The sequence below is a fragment of the Polychytrium aggregatum genome (assembly GCF_025602895.1).
Source record: "Polychytrium aggregatum strain JEL109 chromosome Unknown BJ171scaffold_2, whole genome shotgun sequence".
NCBI lineage: Eukaryota > Fungi > Chytridiomycota > Chytridiomycetes > Polychytriales > Polychytrium > Polychytrium aggregatum.
In genome coordinates this window covers 1290207-1307228 of record NW_026516204.1, presented here as the reverse complement: position 1 = coordinate 1307228, position 17022 = coordinate 1290207, and the positions used below count along the sequence as shown (strand labels likewise).

At 58.8% G+C, this 17022-nt stretch overlaps 4 protein-coding genes and 1 non-coding gene across 5 annotated transcripts; 2 read left to right on the top strand and 3 right to left on the bottom strand.

Annotated features, from left to right (window-relative positions):
- Nucleotides 1-647: 647 nt before the first annotated feature.
- On the top strand, nt 648-3920 carry BJ171DRAFT_118482 (uncharacterized protein). Its single transcript, XM_053105525.1, has 7 exons — nt 648-1036; nt 1148-1293; nt 1480-1946; nt 2160-2321; nt 2411-2760; nt 2855-2911; nt 3069-3920. Exons 1-7 carry the CDS (start codon nt 779-781, stop codon nt 3846-3848), a joined length of 2220 nt encoding a protein of 739 aa, XP_052971565.1. The 5' UTR covers nt 648-778; the 3' UTR covers nt 3849-3920.
- A 153-nt stretch (nt 3921-4073) lies between these two features.
- On the bottom strand, nt 4074-8176 carry BJ171DRAFT_118398 (P-loop containing nucleoside triphosphate hydrolase protein). The gene is made up of 11 exons (XM_053105524.1): nt 7554-8176; nt 7357-7434; nt 6836-7199; nt 6613-6719; nt 6374-6490; nt 6053-6169; nt 5718-5909; nt 5352-5586; nt 5002-5170; nt 4748-4850; nt 4074-4524 (listed from the first exon to the last, which is right to left on the bottom strand). The coding sequence occupies exons 1-11, from the start codon at nt 8094-8096 to the stop codon at nt 4300-4302; spliced, it is 2250 nt and encodes a 749-aa protein (XP_052971564.1). The 5' UTR covers nt 8097-8176; the 3' UTR covers nt 4074-4299.
- A 447-nt stretch (nt 8177-8623) lies between these two features.
- BJ171DRAFT_487132 (CobIyrinic acid a,c-diamide adenosyltransferase mitochondrial precursor) lies at nt 8624-10516 on the top strand. The gene is made up of 6 exons (XM_053109257.1): nt 8624-8822; nt 9118-9258; nt 9373-9430; nt 9599-9671; nt 9861-9964; nt 10179-10516. The coding sequence occupies exons 1-6, from the start codon at nt 8653-8655 to the stop codon at nt 10404-10406; spliced, it is 774 nt and encodes a 257-aa protein (XP_052971563.1). The 5' UTR covers nt 8624-8652; the 3' UTR covers nt 10407-10516.
- Nucleotides 10517-10641: 125 nt separating this feature from the next.
- Nucleotides 10642-10722, bottom strand: BJ171DRAFT_t8. The gene has a single exon. It is a non-coding gene; the product is annotated as a tRNA-Leu (tRNA).
- A 516-nt stretch (nt 10723-11238) lies between these two features.
- On the bottom strand, nt 11239-16786 carry BJ171DRAFT_437460 (thiamine diphosphate-binding protein). The gene is made up of 11 exons (XM_053107974.1): nt 16204-16786; nt 15797-15923; nt 15574-15660; nt 14885-15300; nt 14243-14767; nt 13894-14077; nt 13414-13730; nt 13032-13274; nt 12685-12936; nt 12007-12579; nt 11239-11791 (listed from the first exon to the last, which is right to left on the bottom strand). The coding sequence occupies exons 1-11, from the start codon at nt 16666-16668 to the stop codon at nt 11363-11365; spliced, it is 3618 nt and encodes a 1205-aa protein (XP_052971562.1). The 5' UTR covers nt 16669-16786; the 3' UTR covers nt 11239-11362.
- Between the last annotated feature and the right edge of the window lie 236 nt (nt 16787-17022).

Sequence of the window (17022 nt, the reverse complement as noted above, 5' to 3'; positions counted from 1 at the left end):
GTGGCAATCCGCTCGCAGCCAAATCGAGCCAGATCCAGCCAGCCCGCCGGCCAATCACGCCGCTCCGCTTGAAGCGCACCGCCACAGATGGCTGGGTGGCGGTGCACGCGTCATCCGGCCACAGCGCGGCTATCCCGAAACGGCCACAATCTGGCTGTCCTGGGATAGCCACGGCGTGGCCGCCCCGCCCAGCCAAACACCCGCTTGTCCATCGCGCTCGCCTGCTCGGCTGCTCGCCTGCTCGGCTGCTCGCCTTCGATCCAGAACGGATCGCTTGCCCGCATGGAGGAGTCGGTGCTCTACGAAGACTCGCCGCTGGCTCTCTACCTGGCAGGTAAGCTCTCGTGGACGTCCTTTTGTCCTGGTCGGCCGTCGGCCAGCCCTCGTCGCAGTCCAAGAGGGCTCATGTCTGTTGACTCTGTTGCAGAGCTGGATGCCCATGAAGAGGCTGTCGCTCCCGAACCGCCTTGCTCCAGCCCAGCGCCTCCGTCTGCATCTGGCTCCGGAAAGACACATCCTTCCAGAAGCTCCTTTGGCGCCGTTGCTCGCGTGCTGGCTCGGCGATCGCTTGATGTAGGCATCTTTGCCGACCACCTGGTGCACATCCAACGCAATTGGCCACCCGATCCACCCCTCACACTGCGCCTACTTTGCTCGACGACTTTGCCAGCCCTATCTGCCGATATTCGACAGCGTGTTCCATGGTCTCAATGCCCAAAGAGAGTTCATCGCTTTGCGGGCTCAGCTCTTCCTGATCCATCAAGTGAACGACCGCCCCATGCGCCTTGACGACATTGGCGAATCGCCATCCCGCAGCCCGATCCCAGCCACAGTCGACCTCCTGGGATATCTTGGGTTGCCATCAAGCCTGTCGCTCATTGGACTCGGTACCCTGACCGCAGTGGGCCTCGTTTGCTTCAGGCGGTTTGGCATGCAGCTGGACCCGAGTGTGCACATTCTTGTCCATGTCGCGGCATCGCTTAGCTGGGCTGGATCAGCGACGGCATTGCTTTCCGAGTACCGGAGCCTCAAGCAGGCAAGTCGCATACCCAACCAGTCTGCCGCACCTCGTCACCCATCTTGGCCACAGTTGCCCTTGTAGCTGGCAAATCGCTGACGAGCTGCTGGCTATATGGCTTCCATACAGGATCTGGTCGATTCAACTGTGGCCTTGCAGGACGCAGCCGAGCTCGTGGAGACACTGATTCGCTCCACGAACGAGATTGACTCTACAATTGCCAGGGCCATCCGAGCGATACAGGAAATCGAGCTGGTCTCGCGGGGCTATCACATGTAAGCCGTCCAAATCTCCTCGCTTGCCAATCAGCAAAGTCATGCGGGGGTATCCGCATCTGCGAGAGTTCTGGACTGTCGAAGCCGAGTGTGTGCCCATGGTTCGTTCTTGATCCGTTCCAGCCATGGCGTGACATGTTTTAACTGATGTCGATCCGTTTCCATGACTGGCCGTGGGATCTGCAGCACCGCTCCCCAGCTCGCACCCATCTCGCGTATCGAGCAATCGTTGCCCTCCAAGCGCTGCCAGCTGCTGCGAGAGGCAATCTTCTCTGTCTGTCGGGCTGCTCGCGTGCTCTGGGTCGATTTTCAGGACTCGATATCTGCTCTGGCTGTTGCCCAGCCGTCTCAACAGGATCTTGAAGCGCTGGGTCATCCTCGTCCAGGTGATCAAGGGACAGAGAGCTCTACCAATCCATTTTCGCTGGAGGAGCTCAAAGCAGAGCACCGCGCCCTGAAGAGCCAGAGAATCGCTGCCCTCCAGCGTCTCGTGTGTTGTCGGGCACTTGCTGTTGAGACTGCTCGTCAGTTCCCGCTTTCGGATACCGGGGCTACCTCGGACTGGCTCAAGATATGCGGTGCGCTCAAGGCGCTGTGCTCCAAGACCCAGGATCTATCGCACGCCCTTGAGAGAGTTCACTCAATCGAAACTCGTAAGTACGCCGGCGACCGCGAGCAATGCCTCTGCATATGGGATTCCACCAAGTATGGGCAAGACCCATCTTTCCCCAAAGGCACCTCAAGTGTGCGTGCCATCGAGCCCAGGTGCTGGGTACGGGAGGCTCGGCCGCTCATGCATACCAATGGGTTGTTCTGCCCTGCCACTGATTTGGCTCGATGCGCCGGGTTTGCCTCGATCTCCGCAGAGATTCATGCCGGTCCCTCCAGCGGACAAGTCGAGACAGAGAGCGGACTTGCGCCGTCGAATCATCCACGAGTACACTCCTTCATCCAAAGGCTGTCCTCGTTGGGTCGCCATCTGCAACTCATGAAAGTCAAGCTAGTGGTCGTCAGCCACGACATCAAAGGTAGTCCACTTGAACCCGACAAGCCCCAGCCGCAGCAATCCGTCACGAGTTCCCTGATGCATTACCACTACCACCGTTGGTTCTTCCAGGCCACACTCCAGGAAGCCCCGTTGACCAGAATATGGAGCTATTTTCCACCCTCTCGATCGATCTCGCCAACATTCAGCACGAGCTCGAGTCGGCTCGCGCTGCCCTAAGCGATCTTTCCTCAGAAGTGCCGCCGGGCGGTCGAGACAACCAGACACTTGACGAGGAGGAGCCATCCCCGAGCTGGCGGCTGACCCTGCAGCGACAGACACTCGTCCAAGTGCAGAGGATTTTGGATACTCACGTCGATGATACACTGCACGAGGAGGATTTACTGTTCGAGAACGTGTTTGAAAGCTTTGACGACGATGCTGTCGATGCCGACGACGGTGCCGACAGCGCATCAAAGAAGGTATGCCACCAAATCATCGCTACAGAGCCGCTGCCACTTCTCTGGCGCACCGGCTCGAGCTGGCATTCATTGACCGGCCTTGCCACAACCACAGGAGAAACTCTCGCGTGCCGATAGAATCGCTCTCCAGCGACAAGCACGAGCAAAACAGGTACAGCTGGGCGAGGTTGCTGCGCGACGGGATCGGGAGTCGTGTCGTTCAAATCAGCAGCAATGGCGGTGCTGCGTACACTCGCTAAACATGATTTCCAGCGACGACCTGCCGTGCGCATAGGACTGACAATCCTTCGCTTTGGCCATATATCCAGGAGGCGCAAAAGGAGCAGAAACGGGCACGAGAGCAAATGGTCATGGAGCTGAAGAACGTTCTGTTGCGACGGCCGGCGAAAACACCAATATCCAACCGCCCGGCTCAACGTGAACGCAGCGAACGCAGCGACGTCACCTCCTCTGTCGCTCCGGTCCAGCAAGTCACGCCAAGTTCTGGGCTTCGTGCTGAAGGTCTTGACGGCTCGGCTCACGGTGCCGATGTCAGCTCGACACATGGTTCCCCTATTTTGCATCCACGCGCTGGATCAGACCAAGACCCCTCCCAACAACGTCCGACATCAAGCGAATATCAAGACACCTATCGCAGTTCACTCGCGGACATGCTCGCGGCTCTGCGAACCGGGGGCACCGAGCTGCGTGCGATCGGCAGCGACGACGACGACGACAACGATACCGACATGGTCGGCAAGGACAGCGAAAACAGCGGTCGAGCGACCGAGATCGGTGATGATGGCGAAAAGGACTACGGCCCTGAGACGACCAGTGGCCTTGCGGAACCAGATCAAGCCGATGAATCCGCTCCTCACGAACAAATGCGTGGGTCTCGCGATCAAGTCTATGACCCCCTCACGCACGGTCTTCCTGACCACGATGCTTCGCGCCCTCCAGCCCAGAGCCGAGTCCAAGAATCAGTCCGGCCACCAAGACGCCCTGGTGAGAGACTTTCGACCAAGGAACGGCTCTCGAAGGCCCTTGAGTTCCGGCGCAGAGTCCCAGGAGAGCCACTTGATGGAGATCGCAGCGCGGCATCGGTGTAGAACCCGGTGAGCTTTGTCCACCTTGGCCGTCGACGTAGCTCTGCCTCCATTGGTGTGCACCAAGATGCGTGCTGACAGCATACAGTCGATCCACGATTTACACACCATCATCAGCGACTGCTGCGCATTGTTCTTTGAGAAGGCTTATATTTTGGATCGCTGGGAGGTTCGCATCTTGCTCTCGCTTCCGCATGCTTTGATTCCTGGCGAGCCAAGTTAGAGCCTTCTGAGCCCCTGTTGTTCTATCCTCCCCCCCCCCAACGTGCCGGATGCTCAGAAGATCAGAAATATGTGTAGCACTGAATCATTATTTCGAGCGGGTTCACTGCTGCTGTTGTTGTTGATGTTGTTGCTACTGAATCGTGGCCACATGTTTGAAAAAAAGGGTGTCGCTGCAGCGTCACGGGCCACCGGACCGGCCTTGGCGATAACAATCGATCCTGGCGATTCTCTAGTTCTTCATTTGTCTCAAAACAAGCTGGCGGTAGACGCCTTCGCTGCCTTCCTGCTCGCCAAGCTCCATGAGCTCCTTGTGCGTTCCGCTCTCGGCGACCGTGCCGTCCTTGATGACAACGATCTTGTCGGCATTCACGACGGTGCTCAAGCGATGAGCGATCACGACCACGGTGCGGCCCACCATCGCGCGATCGATGGCTTCCTGAACCAGACGCTCGGACTGGATTGCCGACAAACAGAACGTGGCTCCAGGTTAGCGACGGCGGAGGAGAGTACGGGCTCAACAAACCCGAGGGCACTTCGCGATCGGCGTTTGCAATCGATCAGCATGCTGTACCACTTGGCTAACAGCACGCGGTGCAATGCGCATGATGCCATCGGCAAGCGAGAAAAGTAGCGCCGACAAGTTCAAGCAGCCCCTCCCCCAGCGACTCGATTCCCACCTCAGTGTCCAGGGCGCTTGTGGCTTCGTCAAGTAGGAGGATCTTGGGGTTGAGCAGGAACGCACGCGCCAGTGCGATGCGCTGCTTTTGGCCGCCGGAAAGTCTGGAGGGAAGCAGAGCAGCGGCGGAGAAAGTGAGCGGCGGCCCGGAATGCCTGCTGGCAAAAGTTCCCACTTTTGCAAGAGGGAGGAGGGGTGCATTGCCAAGAGCAAATACAAATAAGGACCCGACTGACTGATATCAATAAATCTTACCTCAGGCCGCGCTCACCAACAGTGGTGGCGTATCCATCAGGAAACAGCGTGATGAAGTCGTGGGCGTTGGCTTGCTTCGCGGCGCTGACGATCTCGTCTTCAGTGGGAGGGCGGTTGCGGTTTTGCCATCCGTACATGATGTTGTCGCGGATGCTTCCGGAGAAGAGCACTAACCAGGGTATCCAGAACAGCGGAGCATCGGAGGGACGCAAAATCCCATGGAGAACAAGGACGAGCTGGGTTCAGCAGGGCGGAGGCGTACAGACGAGGATAGCCCTCGATCTAAGGTACGGAGCCTCTTGTTTGAGCCAAGCCAGCTGTACCCCGGCGCTCATTGTGTCCGCACTCACCAGGCTCTTGGCTGACATAGCCTATGACGCTGCGGTACCACTTGAGGTCCACGAGCTTCAGGTCGCTCATCTGGTCAAGGAGAATCTGCCCAGAGTTGCAATCGTAGAAGCGCAGGATCAAGCTCATCACAGTCGATTTGCCCTGCCCACTGGGCCCAACTAGAGCCAGCACCTTGCCGGGCTCGATCGACAGCGAGAATCCCTTGAGAACCTGGGCATCCTTGCGGGCCGGGTACTGCCATCAGGGGAATGTGCAAGGTCGCGCAGACACCGTTGAACGTCAGTATGGCAGTCATGGCAGACAACGCATGCGGCACCGGGCCATCTTTGTTCATCCCAACGAGGATGCTTGTCGCAAGGACTCACCGTGAAGCACACGTTTTTGAAGTCGATTCGGCCGCTGAAGCGCGAGAGTGAGATGCCTCCTTCACTTGGAATGGCAGGCACGCGATCGAGGATCTGGAAAATGCGCTGGCTGGCTCCGATGGCCTGCATGAAGTCGCCAAAGAGACCCGAAATGACACTGAAGGACATTGCCAAGGTGAGGGTGTAGAGGAGCTGGTGGCAAAGAAGGAAACATGCGGCGAGTCAGTAAAGCACCAGAGTCAAGTGCTGTCCAAAACGCCAGGCAGCGGCGGTGCATTTGCCATGGGATCAGTGCGGGCCCATTCACCCGCCCCCGCTGTCAGAACGATGCATACAAACGAGGTCAGGAGTCCGCCGGTGATCTCGCCCGACATGACCATGACGCCTCCGTAGTAAAGCACGATAGCGATGACGCCTTGGGGAAGGAGTCCGATCAGTCCTGTGAACACGGCCTGTTTTGCAAGATTGAATACGCACGCGGTTAGACCACCACCACTGCCGTTTAGACAGCGAGTGCGTGTTCGATAGCTATTGCGTGTTCGATAGCGAGTGCGTGTTCGATAACGAGTGCGTGTTCGATGGCTATTGCCGGTTTGACAGCTCGTGCCAAGGGTGTCTCTCTCTGGCATCCGCGTCTGACATATCTGCACCCATACCTGTCCAAAGGTAATTTGAACTCCCACGCGATGGGTCTCTTCGACAGCCTCGCTGTACCGACGAGACTCGCTGGTCTCCTTGGCAAAAGAACGGACGATCCGGATCTGGCTGATGACCTATTCGTTCAGGCGATCGAATGGCAAGTGTCGAGTCAGCGATACACGCAATCGAGATACACACCCAGTACTCATTGAAACCCTCGCCGCGGCCGTGTCGTTCAAGATGACAGCGCCGATACCTCTTGAGCGATGGATCCAGTGAGCGCGAGTTTGTCCTGGAACTTTTCCTGTATATCGCCAATATAGTCTCCGTAGAACCGAGCCCCGATGGCTACGACTGGGACGACTGTTTTTGGGCGAAGCATGGTTTCGTTAAATGTCTAGACAGTAACGAGCACCAGGCTCGAACATTCATAAGTCGGTCCGAGCAGCTACGCAACGCGCCAGCACACGGTCGCTTACTTGCGAGCATGATCAGGGTCAGCTTCCAACTGAGGGTAAACAGAATAATCATCGAGCCGACGGCCTGGACGAGGAACCGGACCAACATCGAGATGTTGACCGTGAGCCCGTTCTGGAGACACTGTGTGTCGTTGGCGAGGCGAGTGGTAAGCTCGCCCGTGTCCGATTCGTCAAAGTAGGCGATTTCCTGGGCGATGATGGCGTTAAAAGTTTGGATACGCAGGGACTTGACAATCCTGTAGCCGATGAGGGTGAAGTAGTATGCGCGAATAAAGCCCGCAATGGCGCCGACGACAAAGACGATGACGAGCTCGAGCATGATGCGATTCAAATCCGAGCCGCCACGGGAGACGGTGTCCACAACCTGGAGGAGAAACGAAGGCGTGGCAGCTGTCAAGACGAGGAACAACATGGCAGCGGGAGGTGCGATGGTGATTTCGACTTGGCCGACCAGCAGAAACGTCGACGGTGAGTGTATTCGTGATCAAGACCGCAGCTGCGTTTCGACACAAAGCACGCACCCGTCCAAAGTAGTCGGGAATGAGGAGCGAGGTGCCGCTGTTGATCAAGAGGTTGATGAGCGCCCAGATCATGAGTCCCTGCGTGGTGTCGAGTGTTGGGAGGTGAGGGTGGTCAGCTCGGACGCGACTTTGCCGTCATCGGAGTGCTCATCTATCGCCGCCCGAGTGGCATCGCTCAGATGCCCCGACAGACTTACCATGTCCGGGTACAGCAACCGACCCAGGCGCTTCCACGGAATGCTCTTGGCCGGAGCCGTGTTGGTCTCGAGGGTGATCTGGCCGGATGGCTCGCTGACGCGCGGCGTCACAAGGGCATAACGCAGGCTCAGGAACAACGAGGTCAGGGTGTGGACGACAAAGAGCGAGATGAAGGTGGTGGCCCAGACGAGCGGAAAGTCGATCACTTCCGGGTCTGAGATGACCCGCCACCACTTGAATGCTGCATAGAGGGTGAACAGCGTCAGGATGGTGCCCGTGGCGATCTTGCGGACTCTGAGGGGCGCCTGCACGAGGCTGGCAGCGGCGATGAGGATGGCGGCCTTGGCGAGCGACAAGACGGGAATGTCCAGGATGGTTTCGGAAAAAGCACGGCCTTCCAGGAACAAGCTCCATGCGTGAGAGACGTAGACGGCAAAGTTGCCGGGATTGAAATCGCCGTCGCGCAAGGAGGTCTGGAGGAAGAGCAGGAGCCAGAGCAGCACGGGCTCCGAGAAGATGAGGATGTGCAGAGAGTCGAACATGGCGTGGGAGAGCCGATGGCGAGTCGATAGTGAGATGGAGAGCCGAGAGAGAGCCGATGGAGTAATAGCAACGGCGCTCTGCAGTGGCAGACGAGACAATCACAGGGGTGCTCAGAGACTACGGCCGGGACTGCGATCGCCGCGATCGCCGCGATGGCTGCTATTTGAATGCAGCCCGGGGCGGCGCCCCGCCCGCACGGCAGAGTGGGATTGGGATGGGATTGGCGGCCGCCGATATCGGACCTGCGGAGATCCTTGGCGCTGGGGCCGCAGAACATGCCCGCAGAGCATGCCCGCAGAACATGCCGACGGCAGTCCTTGGCATCGGGCCGTTGCTGGTGGAACAAGCATACGATGGTTCCGAGATGTTCTTTGGGGCGCTGCCAAGAAACCTGCATTGCATTAGCATTGCATTTGCCCTTGCATTTGCCCTTGCAGCAGTGACACCCCCTGAACCCGTCCTGGTTTTGCCTTGGAGATCAAGTCGCCGCCATCGGGCCGGCCCGCTCGGCAGGCGGCTTTTCTCTGGGACCATCCACGTCCGCAAGGTGCATGAATGAGCCTGAAACCTGCTCTCCGCCGGCTCGTTGGGACGCTCCCTAACCAACTCGGGCCTGCCCGCTATCCGCTTGTCCCCGCTGCTGCCGCTGCTCTCCGGACCAGATCCGCTTTCCTTCTTCCTCACACATCGCGCTTCCATTCCTCGGCAATGTCTGGCGACGAAAGGTGAGTCGACCAGCGATCGTTCAGGCGTGCAGCCAGACGCAGCGTGCTCTGGCCAGAATAATCATAGCCGCCGAGCACATCGGGCAGCTGTGATCCTTGGCTGCTTCCTCGACAGGGATCATCCCAGCCGAGATCTTTCCCAAGAGTCGCCTGTAGATTGCGTGGGGGAGAGTCGCAGACCTGGGCCAGCCAAAACATGCCACGCTGTCCGTTGGCCGGTCTTGGCAGCCGCTCTCCAGGCTCGGTGTGGAGCCGATGAACCGATGGGGCCGCTAATCGTCGGGCCTTGATTTAGTGACGAAAAGCGACGAATCCGCATCTACACCCGCACCGGCGACAAGGGCACCTCTGCGCTCTATACGGGCGAGCGCCGTCCCAAGGACGACCAGATCTTTGAGGCCCTTGGCACGACCGATGAGCTGACAAGCCATCTGGGGTGAGGGTCTCGGCTGCTGCTTATGCTTCGATGGTCGAGGAGCAGACCTGCCAAACTGGGTTCGGACCAAACAGCGGCGGCTGACTAGATGCTCGCTTACCCGCTGTTTCCCAGCTTGGCCCATCATTTTTGCGTCAAGACCGACAACGGGCTTGCAGACAAGCTTGTCAAGGTGAGCACTCGGAACCAGGAGCCGTGCGGCATCCATCCAGTCCCAGAGGATGCCGAGCGAGCCTTCCGTTCTGGCCCAGGGCACTAGGCACCCAGCACTGCGATAACCATTGCACACTCAGATGCTGACTCTCGCATCATCGGGCGAACGTGCATCTGCCGAGCATAGATCCAGTGCCTGTTGCAAGATATTGGTTCCAACATCGCGACCCCGAGGTCGAAGGCATCCGAGTTCAAGCTGTGTAAGCCATGAGGAGCAGCCATGACGCATGATCGAGGGAGGTTGTTGAGAGACAGGCATGAGCTGGTCGAATGACGACGAGTCTACCCACGGCACCGAAGACTGCGGAGGTATAGCGCCCCGATTGCTCAGAGACTAAGCGCTGCGGCTGTTTCCCCCCTCCGTTGTCTACCTCCATTTTTTCTGACAGCCAAGACGTCGTTTGACGTCAACGGCGAATTGGTCAAGGAGCTCGAGTCCTGGATCGATCAGCTCGATAACTCGCTGGAGCCTCTGACCCAGTTTATTCTGCCGGTATGTGCTTCATCTCTGATTTCTCATTGCCGGATGTTTCGCCATCCAAGAGTTGCTCCTTCGCTGACGATATACTTCATCTGTATGAAATGCCATTCTTTGGTGATGGACTGTATCCACGCCTGCCTCTCGTTCCCCCCCGGAAACCGCTGGCGTCGCCACGATCGCACACTGATTTGACGAATGCCCGCATCCGTTGCCTCTGACTACCAAGTCTGGAGGCGAAGCCGCCTGCCATCTCCAAATCGCTCGCAGTGTGTGCCGCCGAGCCGAGCGCCGAGTCGTCCCGCTGGTCGAGCAAGGCATCGCCGATGCCAGCTGCGCAAAGTATCTCAACCGCCTCTCTGACTTTTTGTTCACCGCCGGCCGCTTTGCTGCCAAGCACGACGGCGCCACCGAGACCATCTACAAGAGCATGACGAGCTTCCAGGCGGCCAAGTAATAACCCAAACTTGGGTCCTCGTGTGTTTGGATCTGGAACGGGTTGCATGGCTCCCGCAATTCCAGTTCACCTCGACAAATTGACCGAAATACATCCATGATAGGCCGTCAGCGATGCGACTGTGTGATGGCGGCGGGAGAGCTTCAGATCCGAGGTGCCCACCAGCGATATGGGTGGATCTGGGATGGCGAGAGAGAGGAGCAGCGATGAGCAAAAAACCAAAACAAAAATACCGTGACAGTGGTGGGGTTCGAACCCACGCGTCCGGAGACATTGGTGCCTAAAACCAACCGAGTAACCACTTTCGTACACTGCCGACGATGGGGCAGAAAATTTTGACAATATGAGCTCAACTGGCTGGCAGCACACGTGACCCGGACTGTGCGAACGACGATGTTTGTTCGATCGGATTCGGTGTGATGTCCCGATCCGCACATGTGCTTGTGCATGTCCCCAACACCCCGCTGCCATCTGGCGGTGCTCTGGGACGAGAATATGAGAAATCTCAGCGCCAGGGTGTCGCCGATCACGATTCATTGGGCATCACGGGACGACAAACACTGCGAGCATGAACATTCACAGTCCAAGTGGGACGATGGGCATGCTCGCCAACGATCAAATGCGAGTGAGGTGCGGCAAGAACAAGGGGGAGGGGCGCTACGAAACAAACGCAGTTCCAAACAGAGCAAATAAAGTCAGCATCAATAGATAAATGGTAGAGCAAAGGGCAGCGGCGGCGATAGGTGGGGGAGTAGAAGGGGAGAGGCGAAGGGATAGAGAAAGGAAAGGAAATCAAGGACCAGAGAAAACAGCGGAGCTCCATCGTAGCATCGGGGGGGGGACAAGCAGAGTGTGTACAGGAAAGTGAGGGATGAGTGTGCTGGGCATGTGATGTGGAGCAAACGTGTGCGTGCGGCGGGATCGAGAATGCACATGAAGTGGGCTCGGCTGCCGCTCTAGTTGGTGGCCTCGAAGACGGGGACGCCCTGGGACACCGAGGCCGGGACAATCAGACGGCCGCCCATCAGAGCCTCTGACAGAAGCATGCGCTCCTCAAAGATGTGCTGCTTCTTGATACCCGTGGAGGGGGCGGCGGAGAAGTCGCGGCCGGCATAGCGCACCAGGCGTCCGCCACGGAAGGACTTGGCCTCGCCCTCCTTGAGCTCGCGGGCGTTGGTCAGACCTCCGGCGACGCGCTGGGAGTCGAAGCGGTCGACCCAATCGCGGCCCTTTGTTTTGGGTTTCGAGGTCACAGCATGGGCAGGAGACACGGTGACGGGTTGAGGCGAGTCCGCAGAGGTAGAGCCGCCAAAGATGCGGGAGAACAGCGAGCGGTTGTCGGTCGGCGGGTGGGATTCAGCAGAGGGCGAGGGGGAAGGAGATACCTGCATTAGTGATGCATTTGATGGTGGCGACCGTCGAGTTTGATAGTGCGTGGGGTAATCAGACGATTGTCACTATGGTGCATCTGTTGGGCACTCGCAGCCGACAGGCGACCATCTGTGCAGCCCAACTCTGCTCGAGCACGCAACACAGATGCCCAGGCCGACACAAGCACCGTCCAAGATCATCGGCCCCGGAACCGGTGGGCTCAACTTACCAGGTCGCTCTTGTACCAGTCGGTCTCACGGATGGCAGTCTCGAGTCTGGGCTCAACAAAGGTCCAGGAGCCGCTGTTGGCAGCCTCCTCCTGGCACCAAACAATCTCCTTGAGCGACGATCCGTACGAATCGACGACCGCCTTGACCTCCCAGAAGGGGAAGGGCGAGAGCTGCTCCAAACGGACGATGGCAATGTCGCGGAGGTTGTTCATGGCACGGGTCTTGAAGAGCTGGTAGTAGACCTGGCCAGAGCAGAAGATGATGGTCTTGATCTGGTTGGGGGGCAGCAGCGTGAAGCTGTCGCTCTTGACGGTGCCGGTGGCGACTCTCTCAACCTGAGGCGGGTACTGGGCGTCCGAAACGAGGGCAAGGGGAACACGGGGCTCGACGTTGTTGCCAGAAGCAACAAACGGCTCGCTCTGCTGGGCGTTGGCGTTATCAAGGTCGACGAGAGGGTTAGGGTGTAGGACCTCGGGAATGACACGCTGGAATCGAGTACCAGGGCCCATCTCCTCGATCGAAGACTTGGCCAGGGGGTGGCGGAGGAGAGCCTTGGAGGCAAAGACGATGAGCTGGAAGGGACAAGGTGTCGAATGTTAGTGCCAGGGAGACGATGCCGACGAGAGCGGCCTTTGCAAGGCAGCAGACTGGACCAAGGGTGGGCTATGGGTGCTTACCGGCTTGCGGAACTCGCGATGGACCTGGCGACGGAGCACGTGGAAGTAGTTACTGGGAACAGTGGGGTAGACAACCTGCATGTTGCAGTCCTGATGCTGGCGCGAGTAGCTGCCCTTGGTGATGCCGTGGCGGTCGGGCATCTTGTAGGGATCTTCGTCGATGAGCTGCAGGTAGCGCTCGATGCGGGCAGATGAGTGTTCGGGGCCTTGTCCATCGTAGCCGTGCGGCAGCAGCATGGTCAGGCCGGTGCGCTGGGAGCAGGAAGGCAGCAGTTGTCAGTCCCCAGGACGCTAAGTGGGGCACGGCCGAGGCAGAGGCAAACACGTCCCAAGACTAGGATACCAACCTGGAGCCACTTTTGCTCGCCAGAAGAAATGAACTGATCGATGATGCACTGGGCGTTGTTGGCAAAGTCACCGAACTGGGCCTCCCAGAGGATGAGCTGGTTGGCCTTGGCCATCGAGTAGCCAAGCTCGAAGCCGAGAGTGCCGAACTCGGAGAGCGACGAGTTGCAGACGGTGAAGTGGCTTTGAGTGGACACGGTTTTTCCGTCAGCCAGATTGTTAAGAGGCACGTGCAGATAGGTTTCCTGGAGAGAAGCGATGATTAGTCAGGCAGATGAGTGCGGGTGCGTGGAAGTGCATGCGAGCATGTCGGGGTGCAGTGGGATGTGGCACAGAAGGCGAGTTTGATTGGATTGGGGGGGGGATCGAGATCGAGGTGCTTACGTTGTTTTGGTCGTGCAGCAGGGCGTGACGCTGAGAGAAGGTGCCACGCTCCACATCCTGGCCAGAGAGACGGACGTGGTTGCCCTCGGCGAGGAGCGAGCCAAAGGCCATGCTCTCGGCGGTAGCCCAGTCGATGCCCTCGCCCTCGATAACACTCTTCTCACGCTGCTTCAGAATCTTGGCAAGGTTCGAATGAGGTGTAAAGTCCGAGGGGTAGGAGGCCGCAGCGGTTCCGATAAACTTGAGTATCTCATAGTCCAGACCAGTGGCCTTGGAGGGAACGGTCTCGGCGGCAAGCTCGGCGGGAGCCTTCATTCCTGTTACAGCGGCAGCGGCACGATGTCAGCACGCCAGCACGCCAGCACGCCGGCACGATACAAACACCCTACACACAATTGTGCTCCAACTGGGGGGAGGGATCGCCAGCGCGCATATTCCTGCACATCTATGTGATCCGTGCTCTGCTTCGCGGGGGTTTACCTGGCCAAGCGGAAGAGACCCACTCCTGGCTTTTGGGCTGGTAGGTCTTGCTGGCGGTGTAGTTGTCCTCGAGAATGTCCCAGACGCGGGTCTTCATGGCATCAACAACCTCCTGAGTGATGGAGCCCTCGGCGATCAGCTCGCGGCTGTACTTGGAGATGACAGGCTCCATCTTGGCGATTTTCTGAGGGGCACCGGCAAGTCGGAGATCAGAATAAACAGATCCAGAGCTAGAGAGGGAAGCCGGCGTGTCTGTCCAGGGCGACCTGGAGTTGAGCACCTCCTTGCAATCGGACTCTGGGGCCCGCTCTGGACGATGGCCACGCAGGACAGAGCACTACACACGCACCTGGTACATCAGAGGCTGGGTGAATTGGGGCTGGTCGACTTCGTTGTGGCCGTGTTTGCGGTAGCAGACAATGTCAATGACAACGTCCTTCTTGAAGGTGGCACGCCAGTCGGCAGCAAGTTCCATGGCATAGACAACAGCCTCGACGTCGTCGCCGTTGACGTGGATGATGGGGGCAGCCACAGTCTTGGCCACGTCAGAGCAGTAAGGAGTGGAGCGGGCGAAGCGGGGATCCGTGGTGAAGCCGATCTGGTTGTTGACAATGATGTGGATGGAGCCGCCGATCGAGTAGGCGGGCAGATCCGAGAATCCGAGGGTCTCGTAGACGACGCCCTGGGCAGCAAAGGAGGCATCACCGTGGAGGAGAACAGCCAGCGACTTGGAGCGCTCGGCCTCATCGTCCTCATAAAACTGAGTGGCACGGACCTTTCCGTGGACAACGGGGTTGACGGCCTCCAGATGCGAGGGGTTGGCCACGAGCGACAGCTCGACCATCCGGCCGGAGGGCGTGGGGCGGGTGTATCTCTGAAGCCATCGAAAAAATGGGGAGTGGTCATCAGTATGCAGCCTCGTGTGGGTCAGGCCAACTTGTGTACCAGGCCAGAGTACTGTCTGCTCGTTGGATATGACGACGCTGCTTACCATGCCAAGATGGTACTTGACATCACCGGAGCCCTCGACGTGGTTTCCGCCAGAGCCGGCAAACTCGCAAAAGATGGACTGGTTGGGCTTGCGGACGACGTTGGACAGGACGTTCAGACGGCCACGATGGGGCATGCCCATGACGACGCTGTTGACGCCGTTCTCGACGGCGCGGTCAATCAGGGCCTTCATGCCAGGAATGAGCGACTCGCAGCCCTCGAGACCGAATCGCTTCTCGCTGGGGTACTTGGTGGCGACAAAGTGCTCAAAGTTGTGGGACCACATCAGACGGTCGAGGATGACTTGCTTGCGCTCCTTGGAATACGTGTATCGGTTGGGGACCTCGAATCGCTGGCGCAGCCAATCGCACTGAGTGCGATCGGAGATGTGGCCATACTCGATGGCAATGGTCGAGGCTGCCGAGATGGGGTGCCGAGATGGGGTGCCCACGACGTTGGGAAAGTCATCACGGAATGGAAGGCAGCATCAGTGCGCAGGAACATTGTCCCACAGGAGCGGGCCCGGTGCCGATCGGAGCGACACGATTGGGTGCACGGGCAGATACAGGACTCGCCGCATGCGCAAGCTATTGCTTCAGCCAAGCCAGCTGAGGCATCCGACACCAAGCGATCCTCGGCTGTATCAGACATCATCACACAAGACAAGGCCGGACGGTGCTGGTGACATACCATAAGTAGCTTTGAGAGCATCAATGATCTGGCGGAGGGTCATCTTCTTGCGCTCGCTGGTGATGAAGCGGGGCAGGATACCAGAGCCTGTCGAGAGAGGAGCGAGGTGTTATGAAGATAAGCTCGTTAGGAGGCAGAAAGGGGGGGGGCAAATCCGAGGTGCGAGACCACTGGTGGTATCGACGAGCAGGCATATGCAGAGGGGGGGGGAGTTGAGACTGACCCAGGAAGAATTCGCGATCCAGGTCCTTCTCAGTGAAGCCATAGGTGCTGTAGTCGAGCTCGGGGGCGTGCTGCTGGGTTTGTCCGATTTCGAGAGGGTCGAGATTGGCGAGGTGGTGGCCACGAATCTGCAAATCACGGCGTTGTCAAGGTAGCCGTGACCAAGAATATCGATCAGTATGCGGGCTCGGACGGAACAGAGGCCGCGGCGATGGTTATGGATACAGCGCCAGCTTGTAGCACTGGCGGGACACAGAGAGGCGATGGCAGAGGGCATGCAGCACAGGGCATCCCGGTGGGCCACCGACATCGCCAGCGCGCGACAGCTGGCCCCGGCGTGTCCGGACCAGGCCGGGAGGAGCAACAGCAGGGACAGACCGCGTCCGTCCTGCCCAGCCAAGGCATTACCTGATAGGCGCGAACGAGCAGCTGGACCTTCATGTGGTCCATGATTTCGTCCTGGGGAACGTTGCCAAACTCGGAGCCGCTATGCAGCGAAGCGGTGCCGTCGGTGCCAAGGATGTCGGTGCTCGATCCAGAGCCCGGGATGATGTTGGGCGGGGCAATGAAGGCGGGGAGGCCAGCACCAGACTCCTTGAGGTTCTTGAAGTAGACCTGCCAGGACAGGTGGACCGACTTTGGATCTTGCAGCCAGGCGCCGTACATCTCCTCGATATATGAGGCGGAGGATCCGTTCAAGAAAGTGTCGCTTTGGGAAAGCTGAGCAGCGGCTGTTGAGGTGTGGAAGGCCATGGCGGCGACGGGACGGTGGAGCGAGGCCAAGGTGGCATTGCGGAGGGTCGAGGGCTTGCGAAGCGGGGAGCGGACGCCCTGGCGCAGCTGCGCGATGGCAAACTTCGATAGAGAAGACATGGGAGGGGGGGATGCTCTATGGGAAGGAATAAATAGAGGATGGGGAGAAGGGTCGATGGCCAGAAGGGCTGGGAAGGCGCCGGCAGACAACAGGGAGATAAAGGCCGATCGCTCTGGGACGATCTGCGGTGGCCGTCTGCGTTTTTGCATTTGCGCGACGGCTTATGTAAGCAGCCGGCGAGACGAGAGCGCGGCGAGAGCGTGGCGGGAGCGTGCTTCTCGCTGCGAGTGCTGCGCAGCGTGTCTCGACACATCCACAGCCAAACGCCTCCACAGACACAGCCGCAGACACGGCCGCAGACACGCGCCACCGCGGGTTTGCCTGCGTCCTCTGTGTGCTCTCGCTGGGCCCGC

Bases quoted from the DNA above. Each gene is read 5' to 3' on its own strand.
- BJ171DRAFT_118482 (XM_053105525.1), top strand. From the start codon at position 779: ATGCGCCTTGACGACATTGGCGAATCGCCATCCCGCAGCCCGATCCCA. The intron at 1,947-2,159 runs GTAAGTACGCCG...CGATCTCCGCAG, and splicing joins AGTTCACTCAATCGAAACTC to AGATTCATGCCGGTCCCTCC. The intron at 2,761-2,854 runs GTATGCCACCAA...CCACAACCACAG, and splicing joins CCGACAGCGCATCAAAGAAG to GAGAAACTCTCGCGTGCCGA.
- BJ171DRAFT_118398 (XM_053105524.1), bottom strand. From the start codon at position 8,096: ATGTTCGACTCTCTGCACATCCTCATCTTCTCGGAGCCCGTGCTGCTC. The intron at 6,720-6,835 runs GTAAGCGACCGT...GCCCAAAAACAG, and splicing joins GACCCTGATCATGCTCGCAA to TCGTCCCAGTCGTAGCCATC. The intron at 4,851-5,001 runs GTAAGATTTATT...GCTTCCCTCCAG, and splicing joins GTTGGTGAGCGCGGCCTGAG to ACTTTCCGGCGGCCAAAAGC.
- BJ171DRAFT_487132 (XM_053109257.1), top strand. From the start codon at position 8,653: ATGAGCCTGAAACCTGCTCTCCGCCGGCTCGTTGGGACGCTCCCTAAC. The intron at 8,823-9,117 runs GTGAGTCGACCA...GCCTTGATTTAG, and splicing joins GCAATGTCTGGCGACGAAAG to TGACGAAAAGCGACGAATCC. The intron at 9,431-9,598 runs GTGAGCACTCGG...TGCCGAGCATAG, and splicing joins TTGCAGACAAGCTTGTCAAG to ATCCAGTGCCTGTTGCAAGA.
- BJ171DRAFT_437460 (XM_053107974.1), bottom strand. From the start codon at position 16,668: ATGTCTTCTCTATCGAAGTTTGCCATCGCGCAGCTGCGCCAGGGCGTC. The intron at 15,661-15,796 runs GTCAGTCTCAAC...CTCTCTCGACAG, and splicing joins GGATCGCGAATTCTTCCTGG to GCTCTGGTATCCTGCCCCGC. The intron at 14,768-14,884 runs GTAAGCAGCGTC...CGATGGCTTCAG, and splicing joins TCAAGTACCATCTTGGCATG to AGATACACCCGCCCCACGCC.